Source organism: Heloderma suspectum, chromosome 5 (assembly GCF_057233095.1).
Source record: "Heloderma suspectum isolate Gila_16-S chromosome 5, 16-S_ref, whole genome shotgun sequence".
In the NCBI taxonomy this organism is placed as follows: Eukaryota; Metazoa; Chordata; class Lepidosauria; order Squamata; family Helodermatidae; genus Heloderma; species Heloderma suspectum.
This window is the reverse complement of record NC_139462.1, coordinates 125,136,829-125,151,926: the sequence shown is the minus strand read 5'-3', so window position 1 is coordinate 125,151,926 and position 15,098 is coordinate 125,136,829. Positions and strand designations below refer to the sequence as shown.

Below are 15,098 nucleotides of genomic sequence, written 5' to 3'. Positions count from 1 at the left end.
CCAGTGGGCTCCTGCCCTTCGTCACTTGCCACACATGTGCTGGTCCCTTTGCCCAAGGCACGTTGTGGCTTGAAAGGGGCTGGCGTTATGGTTGGAAAAATGACCTCTCAGCTTTTGTGTGTCTGGTTCAACCATAAGTCACGAACCACCGTAGGTTTTGCCACTGATATCACAGGTTTTGTTAGTAAAGTGTTAGACATGTCCTTGGTGCCCCCCTCTTGCTTCACCCCTGCCTCCCCACAAGTATTGCAACATGGATGTAAGCGCACAACGGGGTGTGGAGACTCTGGTGCTTATCAACACTGGAGTTGTAAGAGAAGATTTCCCCACATTTAGAGCATTTCTACATTTTACGTGTCTTCTGGAGTGTACAGTGGCTAAGGAAACGGGCAGGTATAGGGGAGGGAAAGTATAAAAGTATAGGGGAGGGAAGTTGGGTACAAGTGGTGGTCTGAAGAAGCCTGTGGTGGGCAGGAACGGACCGTGGCAGCTGGGTGTGAGGAGCTTCTGTTCGCAGCTTCCCAGCCCCTTGCAGTGTCTGGCTATCAGTATGCCAGAAGTGGCAGGAGGGCACATCTGCTGTGGCTCACCCTGGAATACCAGGCACCAGCCACAATTCAGAAGGCCGGAGAAGCCACCAAGTCTGGGAGCAGGGAAGTTGGGCACAAGTGGTGGTCAAGGAAGAACATCTGTCACTGGCAACCGAAGACCTTCCAGAAGCCTTGACTGTGACTAGTATGCTTTCCAGTATCATCAGATTATCATACTGATTAAAACCTGCCTGGTTGCTCTTCCCATCACCTCTTCATGCCAAGCACCATGCAACAGCAGTCTGTTCTTTCTTAGCCACAAACAGAATGTGTGCACCTTTAAATGTGTCGGAAGTCGCTTGCGTACAGATAGGTGGTTGACATTGCACACTAGCCAGCACCCCTCTGCTTGGTTGCACCAAGTGACATAGTGACCAGGGGTGGCTGTTTGCTGGAGATGAAATTCTGCTGCCAGTGTGGTAAACAGTGTGCCTGGGGTGGGGGGCTGGTGGTGGGGGCTCCAGGCTGGGAACAGTGGTTTGGGGAGGAGCTCATGCCTGGCTTTGCTGGGTGGGGGATCGTGCTAGGGGTGGGTGTCTGGTGTTGGGGCTCATGCCAGGGGTGGGGGTCTGGGGGGAGCTTGGTTGGTGGCTCCAGGCTGGGGGGGGGCACTGAAGGGGCAGTTTGAGGGGCTTTGTACCTAGGTCTCTGGATTGGGAGCATATGCCTGAGTCTGCACAGCCGGGGGGTAATGTTTGGGGTGGGGGTGATGTTTGAGAAGGGGGTGATGCCTGGGGTGGGGCCTCAAGGGGGTGAAATATGGGGTAGGGGCTCAGGGCCATGGGGCGGGTGCACCAGTATAGGAGTGATAGTTCATGGGGATTTGGGGGATGGGGGGGAGGGTGTGCCTGGCTTCTGACCCCATGCCCCACTACCAGACATCACCCCACCCCTGAGAGCTCACCATGCAGACCCAGGCACAAGCTCACCCAACTGTTCTCCAAACTACCACCCCCCAGCCTGGCAAATTTGGCAGCTTTCCATCCATATTTCACGTGACAGGTGGTTGGTCACACCTTTTCACTTTTTTTCCTGAATTTTCACACTCAGGTTTTTGTTTTTTTACCATAGCCTCTGCACTAGAAGAACTCCCCATGGATCTATACCTCAAAGGGCAACATTAACTTTCATCCATGGGGCCCTACATGGGCGGCTAATCCTTTTCCCCTATAACGTCCCATAATAAGCTTTGTTATGCACCAAACCTAGCTAGTCTGCTAGCAAGTTATGTAGCTATCTACATGCAAAATGTGGAGCAGATTGGACAAAGGGGTGTGTAACTATGCTCTCTAAACTGACTTTTTGTGCCATGGGGAAAACATGCAAAATGGTGTTCCCAATCATAACTATGGGTGGCTTGACCGAGCCACCCACAATCAAGGAACAGTAAAATGGAGTGGCACAATTAATTTACAGCCCAGGGAAAGCTTGGCTGAACAAATGTGTTTTCAGGAGGCCTTTAAAACAGGGGTCCCCAACCCCTGGGCCACGGACCGGTACCGGTCAGTGGCCTGTTAGGAACCGGGCTGTAGGGGTGTGTGAAACCCCCTTACCTTGGGTCCAAGGGGGTCCGTGGGGGGGGAGGCGATCCGACCCTCCCCCCCCGAATCCTCGCCAGCCCTGGCTGGCTTCGCTCCGCGGAGAGTCCGCAGAGCTGCCAGCTGGCTCCGGCCACTGGTGGACTTCTGGCCGCTGGGACGCAAATGGCGTCCGCATAGCAAACGCCATTTGCATCCCTGTTCTTCAAGTAATAGGCTACGTAAATCTTTACGTAGCCTATTACTGCAAAGAACAGGGACGCAAATGGCGTCCGCATAGTGGATGCCATTTGCGTCCCAGTGGCCGGAAGTCCGCCAGCAAAACCATCCCCCCCTGGTCCGTGGAAAAATTGTCTTCCATGAAACTGGTCTCTGGTTAAGCCAAAAAGGTTAAGGACTGCTGCTTAAAAAGATGTCACATTTTCTGCCTCCCGAACTACACGAGGGTTTTCCAAATGGTGGGTGCTGCTACAGAGAAGGCCTGCTGTCTGGGTACTTCATAGCAACACTATTCATTTTGGAATGTCCAGCAAGGCCTCCTCTGCTGATCTTAAAGGTCACCTGGGTATGTATAAGGGAAGGCGGTCTGCTAGATATCCTGGTCCCAGGTTGTTTAGGGCTTTCTATGACAATAACATAACCTTGTATGTGGCTCAGTAGCTAATAGGCAGCCAGTGCAGATTTTTTAGCACAGGTGTTATGTGAGCATAGCTAGGTGTGCCAGTGAGCATCCTAGCTGCTGCATTCTGCACTAGCTGCAGCTTCTGAACCCATGAGGGCAGCCCCACATGGAGTGCATTGCAATGTCTAATCGTGAGGTTACCAGTGCATGGATCACCATGGCTAAGCTATCCCTATCCATGAACAGGCGTAGCTGGTGTACCAACCGAAGTTGGTAATGGGCTACCAAGGCCACCTGGGCCTCAGGAGAAGGTCATGGAATCTATGATTCTATGACCTGCTCGTTCAGAGGGAGTGCAACCCCATCCAGAACAGGCAAACACCCCAATTCTGGACCTGGGAACTGCCAATCCATAGGGTCCCTGAATTATCTGGATTCAGCTTCAATTTATTGGCCCTCATCCAAGCCATAACTGCATTCAGAACAAGCATGGCCTCTCCCAGTTCAGATGTCACAGAGAAATAGAGCTGGGTGTCATCAGCATACTGGTGATACCTTGCTCCATATCTCCTGATAACCACTCCCAATGGCTTCATATAGATATTAAATAACATTGAGGACAGGATGGTGCCCTGTAGCACCCCACAATACAACTCCATGGGGCTGCAGTCCAGTCACCCAATGCTATTATCTGGAACTGACCCCGCAAGAATGAGTCAAACCACTGGAGAAGAGTGTCTCCAAATCTCAACTCATAGAGGTGGTCCAGGAGGATACCATGGTCGATGGTATCAAAAGCCACTGAGAGATCGAGAAAAAGTAATATTTAGGGATGTACGGATTGTGTGAAATCCGTTCCGTCTGCATTTCACAGATTGTCAGGCATCTTTCATTCCACAGCCTGCACATAGACAGAATAAAATTTTATAGTTCCCAGATTTGCGCAAATGCGCATTTGAGCAAAATGACATGTGCGAAAATGTGAAAATTGCCCCCAAATGCACCAAATTTCCCCCAAATCTGCATTTTCATGCTTTAGCCTATGGGGATATTCACATTTTTGGCTAGGTTTTTTTGCGTACTTTTCAACGATGAAATTTGCACAAAATCGGGAAAGTCAGGAAAACGATCTACAAGTTGGTGGAATCCACATGACAGGGCAAAGCTGATCTACTGCGGAATCTGTCAACTGGATTCATCAAAATCCAAACTCATTTGATTCTGTTGTGGATTTCTCTGACACCCCTAGTTGCACTCTTCCATCCCTCTCCGAACAAGATCATTCATCAGGGCAACCAAGGCAGATTGTATCCCAAAATCGGGAATGAACCCAGACTGGAATGGATCCAGATCATCAGTTTAATTCAAGACCCCCTGCAGCTGAGACACCACCATTCACTCGAGCACCTTACTCCAAAATAGGGCATTTGCGACCCGACGATAGTTAGCATAGATCTCTGGATCAAAGGAAGGTTTTTTCAGGAGTGGTCGTACCACTGCCTCCTTCAAGGAAGTAGGGACCACAACATCATGTGATGATGCATTCACCACTCCCCTGATCCACTCCAGTCAGCCCCCCACAGTGAGCTTGAATAAGCTGTGACGGGCAAGGGTTGAGCATGTGGTGGGTGAAACAGATGCAAGCATCTTGCCCACATCCTCAGACTCCAAAAATTGAAATTGTTCCCACAAAACAGGTTAAGAGGATGCACTGGACACCTCAACAGACACTGCATCAATAGTGGTGTTCAAGTCAGCATGAAGGTGAATGATTTTATCCTCAAAGTACCTTGCAAACTCATCGTAGCAGGCCTCTGAGGATTCCAGTATTGCATTCACTGGGTTTGATGTAAGCAACCCCCAAACCACTCGGAAAAGTTCAGCTGGATGGCTACTCGAGGATGATGGAGGTGGCAAAGTAAGGCTTCTTTGCTGCCTTCACTGCCATGAAGTAGGCGTGATTATACGCTCTTATGCATGTTCAGTCACCTTCATGAAGAGCCTCATGCCACTCATGCTCCGGCCATCTTCTGACCCGTTTCATTGTCTGGAGCTCCCCAGTAAACCGGGGCCCTTTGGAGCTCCACAGGGCTGGAGAGGACCCTCGGGGGCAGTTGTGTCAATGGTCCTTCACGCTTCGCCACTCCACAGCGCGACAAGGGCCTCAACAGAGCTGCCTGCTCTCGCTACTGAAAAATCCCCCGGAGCATTCAGGAATCACTCGGATTATATAAGTCTCTGGAGGTGGACCATCTTTTTTAAATTGTTATTTTGTATTTTACTTTTATTGCTGTTAGCCACCTTGGTGAAAAGGTGGGTACAAATGTAACAGACATTAAAGACAGTTGCAGCAGGCATGCTTACCATTTCCCCCACCCCCATCACTGCCACTCTCTTTTCCAGCTGCTTCAAGCACTGGGCTAGAAATCACATGCTGAACAACCCCTTCTTGTAGTTGCTATTTGAACACTTCCCATCATGTCTCACAGGAACAAACCATACACTCACACACTCCCAGGAGCGACTGACACCACCCCCAGCCTGGCACTGCTCATCTTTCAGCAGCAGTGACGCACTTCGAGAGTTTGCGACCTGTTTTCCCACATTAGGCCCCACTCTGTTCCATATTTGGGAATGTAGACCCAAACTGCAAAAGTGCATGGATGGTGTTTCAAATGGTGACTGCAACAACTTAAGAATCTGGTGAGAGTTATGTAAAATAAACATCTTTATTTAATGAGCATGCGTCTAACTCCTCACTCTCTGTATCCCTCCTGCTCTGCTTCTGTACACGTAATAACAAGTCACCTCCAGGTAGCTGTTCTCTCTAGCCTTTCTCTCACTGATCTGTGTCACTGAGTTATTCTTCCTGTCTGCTACCCCAACTCTCCTACCTAGTTCCAGATATATTGATATATCTTTTAATTTTTGATACATCTATCTTAAAAAAAACAACAACCCTGCCCCAAACAATAGCATGTGTTAGAGACACAAGAAAATATTTTAGGACTAAAACCCTTGCAATATTATATTATTAACCCCATAATGCCCATAGCCGATCCAGAACAGAACAAAATGGCCTGGAACAGCAACCTCCAAGCGAGCCAAGCCAAACAAATTCACCAGTCACACATAGCTACATAGGAGGGATGCAATGAGCCACAAAACCACCGCAGAAACCACATTCCAGTACACATTTCAGGCTTCTCTTCTTAAGGTGCCGTCTCCTATCAGAGGTTAGCTATCATTACAGCTATTTTCATTTTTTATGCCGCTACCCTGAATAGTTGTATAGAAGTACAGCTGAACCATTCTCTCAGATTCTTTAACCGTGATGTCCATCTTCTTCCTATTGATCTTTTTCCTTCCATTTTCCTTTTTATAATGAGTTGGAGTATGGCGTATTTTTCGCCTCGAATAATATGACCAAGGTATTGTAACTTTTTTCTCTTGATGATCTTTACCAATTCTGTTTGTTTGCTTACTCTGCATAGTACGTTCTCATTTATTACTTGATCAGTCCATGGTTTTCAATTTTCCTCAGATTGTTCTTCTTAAGTGTCCAAACCTCCACTCCATAAAATAATATGGAGAACATGTAGCATCTTACCATCTGAATCCTTACTGCAAGATTGCGATCCCAATTACATAGTAGTGGTTTCATTTTAACAAACGCCATTCTTGCCACCTCCACTCTTGAGTTTATCTCTTGTGTTTGTTCATTTCATTCACTGAGACAAATTCCTAGGTATTTGTATATTGTGACTCTCTCAATTGGCATATTATTTATCATACTATTAAATGCAGTAAGGGAGCAATCCTGTGGCCGCTCAACAGCGGCTAGACGGCCATAGGATATCTGGTTTTCCAGGAACCAACCTCAGAGCCCGTGCTCCAAGGCTGATTCCTGGAGAACTGACCTCCCCCCACATCTGCGCTGCCTTGGAGGCAGCACGGAACAGCCCTGTGCTCCACGCTCACAAGAGGAGGGCAGAGCAGCCAAAAAAGGGTGTTCCCGGAGGGCATTCCAGGGCGGGGAGGGTGGAAATGCCTGTATGACACATCCAATATGTCGTACAGCAGCCTCCTCCCCTGCTTTGCCCTCCGGCAGCTAGACAGCCACAATTGGCTGTCTAGCTGAAAATGCAGGGCAGGTGTCAGGGTTCCCTTTTGCCCCTGCAGTAAACTTCTGGACCCAAATCAAAACACAGACCAGAGGCTTCAATTCTCAGCTTTTACTCCACTACTTCAATGGGTCATACAGATGCAAATGGTCAGTGACTCACAGTCTACAAAAGAAATGCCTTCAGGGAGTTCAAAGGAAAGCTACGAAAGTTGCCCACTGTTTGAAGAAAAGGCGGGCTACTGTCCTAACTTAAGGGGTGGGGGATCTCCCTCTCTCCCGTGAGGCCTCTAAGCACTGCTGTTCATGCCAGGCCAATCGGGCAGACCGTCTAAGCTCTGTCCCTGCCATCTCTCTCTTCGCTTTGCGTCTGCGCTTGGCGTCTAAGAATCCAGGCTCTCCAAGCCCCACCTCTCCCTGTTCGCTGTCTCTCACAGGGGTGTGTGAAGGGAGGCCCTCTCCATCCAGGTGGGTCTTTGAAGCCTGAGGAGTCTGTGTCTCTATCTCTGGACAAGCCTGGGAAATTTCCTCCTCCACGTCCTGCAATTCCTCTTCAGAATCTGAGCCACTGAGCCACTCCCTGTGCTCAGAGGCAACCCTGACATCAGGAGAAGCATGGAGGGAACCATCCCCTCTGTTCTTCTCCTGCCCTGCATTGGATAGGCAGTCGCCTCTGAGTTTGGAGGCAGCCACCTATCTAAATAGGATTGTGCCCTAAGAGGCTTTTTGCTTATCATCATATATTTTGTTTTCTTGATATTCATTTTAAGACCATACTCATTACTTACTTTATTAATCTGATCTAGTAATTTTGATAAGTCGGATATATTGTCTGTCATTACTATGGTGTCACCAGCATATCAAACTGTGTAAATTATTTTTCCATTGATATTTATGCTAGCCATTTGTTCAGCAAGTGCTTCATTAAATATAGCTTCATAATATAAATTGAACAACATAGGTGATAGGATACAGCTTTGTCTTACTCGTCTGGATTTGAATTTCTTCAGATAACTGTCCATCTATACAAAACCTCCACAGAAACCACGTTCTGATACACATTTCGGGCAATAGCCCATATTCCAGAAAAATGGCCCAGAACATCAACTTCCAAGACAGCCAAATCAACCAAACTCACCAGTCACACATGACTATATTGGATTGATAACCTACAAAACTTCCACAGAAACCATGTTTCAGTAGCTGTTCCAGGCAACAGTCCATATTCCAGAAAAAAGGGCATGGAACAGCAACTTCCAAGTGAATCAAATCAACCAAATTAACCAGGCACACACAATTGGAAGGAAGGGATGCAGTAAGGGAAAAACTTCTGCAGAAACCACATTCAGGTACCTGTTCTGGGCAAAAGTCCATATTCTAGAAGAAATGTCCGGAAAAGTCTGACTTGGATTCCTGCATTGAGCAAAGGATTGGACTTGATGGTCTTGTAGGCCCCTTCCAACCCTACTATTCTGTGATTCTACAATTCTATGAACAGCAACTTCCAAGCAAGCCAAACCAACAAGATTCTGCAGCCACACATAACTGCATGGGAGTAATGTAATGAATCAATAAAACACAATAGAAACCATGTTCAGATACCCATTCTGGGCAATAGTCCATATTCTGGAAGAAAGGCCCAGAACAGCAAGCTATACCAACAAAATTCTCCAGCCACACTTCTGCATGGGATGCAATGACTGAGTTTGCACAACACACTAACCCACACTCTGTGGTTGAGTGTGGGTTGTTGTTGAACCATGAGTTGTTTGTTGAACTGTGGGTTAGTGTGTTGTTTGAACCCAGGACATTTCCCACAGGGTGGCTTGTGAACCATGCAGTGGGGGTTATTTTTCTCAAACAAGCCACCTTGAGAACCCATGGTTTGTTGCTGGGTTGTTTAGGGTGGTAAACAAGCAAGCCAAACCAGCCAAACTCACCAGTCACAATTAAATACATGAGAGGGAGGCAACAAGATACAAAACATCCACAGAAACCACATTCAGATAACCATTCCTGGCAATAATCCATATTCCAGGGGGAAAGGCCCAGAACAGCAACTGTCAAATGAACCAAATCAAGCAAACTCAAGAGTCACACATAACTGGATGGGAGGGATGCAATAAGCCACAAAACATCCACAGAAACCTGATGAGATACCCGGTCCGGGCAATGGTCCATATTCCAGAAAAAAGGCCCGGCATGGCAACTTCCAAGCAAGCCAAACCAACAAAATTCTCTAGCCAAACATAACTGCATGGGAGTAATACAATGAACCATGAAACCTCCACAGAAGCCATGTTTTGGTACCCATCCTGGGCAATCATCCATATTTTGGAAAATGGCCCAGAACGGGAACTCCCAAGGGAGCCAAATCAACCAAAGTTGCCAGTCACGATTAACTACATTGGAGGGATGCAAAAAACTACAAAACCTTCACAGAAACCATGTTCAGATACCCGTGCCGGTCAATACTCAGTATTCTGGATAAATGGCCCAGAACAGCAACTTCCAAGTGAGCCAATCAACCAAATTAACCAGACACACATAACTGGATGGGAGGGATGCAATAAGCCACAAAACATCCACAGAAACCATGTTCAGATACCTGTTCCAGGAATAGTCCATATTCTGGAAAAAAAAGGTCTGAAATGGCAACTTCCAAGTGACCCAAACCAACAAAATTCTTCAGGCACACATGACTGCATGGGACTGATATAATAACCTACAAAACTTTCAGAGAAATCACATTTTAGTAGCTATTCTGGCTACTATATTTCACAAAATGGTCCAGAAAGCCAAAGTCAAAGCGAGCCAACCCAAGAAAACTTCCATAGAAACCATGTTCCAGTATCTGTTCTGGGCAATCATTTGTATTCTGGGAAATGAACCAGAACAGCAACTTCTAAGTGAGCCAAATCAACCAAACTCACCAGTCCCATATAATTACATGGGATTGATATAATATGATATAAAATGTCTAATGAAACATTTCAGTAGCCATTCCGGGCAAGAGGCTATATTCCAGAAAATGGCTGAGAATGTCAGCTTCTAAATGAGCCAGCGTCCACAAAAACGTCCACAAAAACCTTCTTCTGCTATCCGTCCCCGTCCACATATTGATTTCCAGAAAGGTAGCCTTGTTAGTCTGCAGCAGCAAAAACAACAAAATGTCTTGTGCTACCTTAAAGCCTAAGAAATTTATTTATTCTGGCATAAGATTTTGTGGGCACTTCATAAAATACATGAATTGTCAATCTTGAATTGGCTGATCTACTGTATATACACATGCAGGGGTTGGGGGAGAGCTGTAAACAGTGTTGTCAAAAGGAAATGAAATGCAAAAATGTACAGACAATGATAACTACCTTGACAGTTGCTATTCTCAAAAGTTGTTGGGTGATAAATACAATAAATGTTTTTGTCTTTAAGGTGCCATCAGACAAGACTTGAAAATAAGACATTTAGGGCACAATCCTATTCAGATAGGTGGCCGCCTCCGAACTCAGAGGCGACCGCCTATCCAATGCGGGGCAGGAGAAGCACGGAGGGGATTGTACCCTCTGCACTTCTCCTGCCCTGCATTTTCAGCTAGACAGCCGCAATTGGCTGTCTAGCTGCGGGAGGGCAGAGCAGGGGATGAGGCTGCTGTACGACACATTGGATGTGTCGTGAAGGCGTTTCCACCCTCCCCACCCCAGAACGCCCTCCGGGAATGCCCGTTTTCAGCTGCTCTGCACTCCTCTTGTGAGCACGGAGCACAGGGCTGTTCTGCACTGCCTCCGAGGCAGTGCAGAAGTGGGGGGAGATTGGCTCCCAGAAAACCAGATACCCTATGGCCATCTAGCCACTGTCTAGCAGCCATAGGATTGCTCCCTTAGTTGTTTCCACATGTTAATTGACACTCTCAATGAAAGGTTAGGAAGACAGGACTCACCTTTGCGGAAGCTCATTGATTCTTTTTCAGCAGGGCTTGTCCTCCTATGTGCTTACTAATTGTATCTTTAATTATGTTTTCAACCAATTTACTGGGAACAGAAGTTAAGCTTACTGGCCTGTAATTTCCAAGGTCTCCTCTGGATCCCTTTGTAAAAATTGGCATTACATTAGCCAATCTCCAGTCCTATTGACCAGAACAGGTACCAAAATGTGGTTTCTGTTTAATTTTGTGGCTTATTGCATCCCCCACCCACCCATTTACTTATGTGTGAGCATCTCTACATCAGCCTAAAATCCCGCATTTAAAACAAGGATTTCTGCTTCCATTTTGAATGCAGGATCACGACGGACTCCCCTTCCCCCTTCCTTTTCTCCCTTATCTGAGTCTTGCATAGGCTTCATTATACAGCCAATAGATGGTGCTGTGGTCTTGCTCCTCTCATTGTGGCTTTTTCCTTTTTCATGAGGGAACTCAAGTGGAACTCAAACACTGTAATTTGACGGCTCATTATCTCTGATCTTTTAAAAAATGGAATTTTTGACCTAAAAGGTAATTTAGTGCGGGAGATTGCCTTGGATGTTAACGACATCATCTAAAGGACCCACAAACTTCCATGAGTAACTGTATTACCCCAGCCTTGGGCTGCTAAGGTTTGGAGGTGCTGAGATAATGATAAGCCAGATCTAGCTTTGCTTACAAGGAGACTTTATTGCGTACTTACAGCGCACAGGCGTACCCAATGGTTGGATCAGACAGCTTCTCTGAACCCAGAGCCAAGGGGTAAAATGGATTTTATACCATACACGTTAGCAGTGAGGCAGCATGACAGCACCAAGCATTAATTAGCATTCATCTGTAACTTTCCCAGCATAGACTAACAGTGCTTGTTCAGAAGGAAAACAATCAGAACTCTCCCAGCACAGACACCTGCAGCTTAGCACAAACAGAGCCTCACTTCTCAGGCGCATAGCATGGAATGTGCTGAGTTGGCGATATTGACCTTTGACTCATCTTACCAGCTCAGAGGCCCACTAGAAAGGAAATTGCACTTAATAACAAAGCAAAGCAAAGCATTATGGATCTCTAGGCCCCTCTAAAACTACTGGTGACTTGGTTACAGGCTTGGGGCCATTACACTAACCAATCTCAATAGCAGGATAAAAGCTCCATGTGAAGAAGTGCTGTGACTGAGGAATCTGTAACCCCTGCCCAACAGCTGTAAAGAAAAGCAGCAGAAATATGAAGTTTTAAGCAACCCACCCTTGTTTCTCCCCTACAAATCCTGTTCTCTTTCATTGCCATGTTGTATTTGCATGTTGGCAACAAATACAGGGTTGGGAATACTACATTTGCCACCATACATGACATTCCCCTTTCAATGGCAAATTTAAGTTTGCTCTGCATAAGTGTTTGTGAAACAAGTTTTTTCTCCTCCCCTCCTCCCTCCCCATTCCTGTTTCCTTTTATATCATCTGTCTGTCTATTTATTTTCTCAAAAAACAAGTTTGAAACTCCTTCTTTCTTTACTGAATCTTTCCCAGCCTGTCTGGTTCCCACAGAGAGGCTATCAACTTTCTTAGCTGTAGGCTGTCGTTCAAGGTCAAACTTCACAGCTAGCCAGGAGTAGTTCAACTCTCCTCCCCACGAAAGCCAGGCAAAGTGAAGCTCTGTCCATTCTGACATTTGGAGCAAAGTCAACCAGCCCTTCCCCCTTCCCTTAGCCTGCCATCACATAAGAAACCAGGCAAAGCTAAACTCAGGCCTCAGGCTTTCTATGATTGAATTAGATCTTTAAACCATCTAGGTCTACTTCTGAATTAGATTCTGACTTTAAACCTATAGGACCCATAGCAGTGGTTGGGCTAATCATGACAGGGACAGGAGTGGTTCCCCCCCCCCCCCTTCAGATGACAGATGAAGAAAATTCCATAGAAATTCTGTGAGGAGTGTGACATCAGACTATACCACAAAGTTCTCATATGGAGATCAGAGTTCCAGATCATGTTTCAAATTATGTAGATACTGACATCTTTATCTCTATTTTACCTATACACCATTTGCTATTAAAGACAGAGTCCAAGACATTTTAGGCTAAGGCAGAAAATCTAAAGGGCACCCTGCCCCATAGTATAAACATATAAAAGATAAATGAAGTTATTGACATCTTGCTACCATTTAATGGTGTCCCAAAGTCTGCTACCTCGGGACTCAGTTAACTGGACTCAGGTTGCTATCTTTTGGAATGTGTGTGGTAATCAGAATATATTGATGTTTTTACAATTTTTTAAAAAAATATTTGTTGTACTTTTGTGTTCTCCTTAAAAAGAAAAGATAATAGTTATGTAGATACATGTTTTGTACTCAAGAGAGGCAGGACATGAAAGGATCATCAGAGTTCACTCTCATTAATATATATTAACACAGTGAAAACAAATGAAATATATTCCCAACAGCAGTGCAGGTCTTACCATACACTTCTGTTCTCAAAAAGGAGGGATTATCATCTCCATGGACTTCTCACATTATATTTCTGGCCAGATATAGCATAACTAGGATATGTACAAAAAAATGCACCTTTAACAGTTCTTAAAGCTGAAGTTCAGAATCTGAATCAAGTTTAGGTTCAAAGAGAGTTTTCAAGAGACGTTAATTGGCATGAATTAAATCTGCATATTTAAAACTGATTTTACTTATATGAAACCTGAAAAATTAGCTATAATATGGCTAATTCTCCTTCATGTTACTCTACATCATGGTGTCCTTTCCCTGTGTATTGTTGACCTTACTGTGTACAGAGACATTATTATCATCAACCTATGTTTTGACCAACCAACAGTTGGTCAAAACATCAACAATAATACTGCAGTACTGTTCAAACATTAAAGCAATTATAAAAACAGTCCTAAGAGTGTGATATCATAATTCATAAAAAAAACAATATTTTTATATAACAGGAAGGTCTTAACTGCTCTCTAATCACACAGACCTGATAAGTTTATTATTATTTTGATGTTTGACAACTTTGCCTTTGAGAGTGACGGAATCTGTAACGGGGCCACCAACTTTCATTCATTCATTCATTACATTTCTATACTACCTAATAGCCAAAGCTCTCTGGGCAGTTTAGGAAGATTAAAACCCTAAAATATATATAATAATATATAGCTATTTGCACACAAAAATATAAAACAATTTTGCACAATCAACAATAAAACTCCCAGGACCCATGAAAAACCCCGTCATATACTGTTAAATGCCTGAGAGTAGAGGAAAGTCTTAACCTGGCACTAGAAAGATGGCTATGTTGGTGCCAGGGGGGCTCACTTTGATCTTAGTTCCCAGGAGGGTTATATGGGAGAAGGTTTTCCCTCACATATTCATATCCTTTTGCTGTCGTCTGTAAGAAATGAATGGTTTACTATTACCCTACCTTGACAGAACTGGCTGAGATGTTATTAGCTGTGGGACCAAGGCATTCATCTTGTTTTCCGAACATTCTTCCATTGACCTTAATACAGACAGAAATGTCTTCCATGATATTTCTAGTGAATCGCCAGTTTCTACAGTGGGAGCTCCAGAGAGACTCAAGTTGCACGGAGTAGGGCAAGCACCTGTTTTTGGAGCACCTGAATACCCACTTCTGTCCTGATAATCACCTGTCTCCAACTTATGCTCAGCAGCAGGTCTCTGCTTATTTTGCTCAGTGAGTGATAGTTTCTTTTTCTGTGGCATTCCCACTGTGCTCAGGAGTTCATCACAAGAATCACAAACTCCACAGAAGCACAGGAATGCCAGCTACCAGTTAAACAAACTCAGTACATAAACCAATCAAAGCAGTGGCATCCCATTATAACCTTTCAATTTTGCCAGTTTTAATTATTTTCTCAATATTTACAGCATCCACAGACAACAATAGGGCATAAAGGGCACATGATGGGTCAGTGGAATTTCAAAGATGATGGCATCTGTGATGTAACAGTCATGTATGAAAGGATGGAATTCCTGGAGATACAATGATCAAGCTTCACAGAAGTGCTGAGTTGCCATCAGCAAGTAAACATGTTGCAAGCAGAAAAGCTCTGCTGAACTACCTACTATTCACAGCCTACAATGGCGCTGTTTTCTTCTGGCTGGTCTATCTGTAATGTACAGTAAGGCTCCACTAGAACAATTGCTGTGAACCAGCATATATGGCTGGTACATGGTGGCCATAATCAAAGATCATCACCTGGGGGATTTCTCCATGACAATGGAAGGAGAAGCGAATGGAAGATCACCTGGATTT

At 45.2% G+C, this 15,098-nt stretch overlaps 1 protein-coding gene across 1 annotated transcript in view; it reads right to left on the bottom strand.

Annotated features, from left to right (window-relative positions):
* Positions 1 to 14,554, bottom strand: part of DYRK4 (dual specificity tyrosine phosphorylation regulated kinase 4) — a 168,997-nt gene extending 154,443 nt beyond the window's left edge. Inside the window, exon 1 of the mRNA XM_084860015.1 lies at positions 14,244 to 14,554. Within this exon, the coding sequence (XP_084716141.1) occupies positions 14,244 to 14,545 (302 nt within the window). The 5' untranslated portion in view covers positions 14,546 to 14,554. The remainder of the gene's footprint in view (positions 1 to 14,243) is intronic.
* Between the last annotated feature and the right edge of the window lie 544 nt (positions 14,555 to 15,098).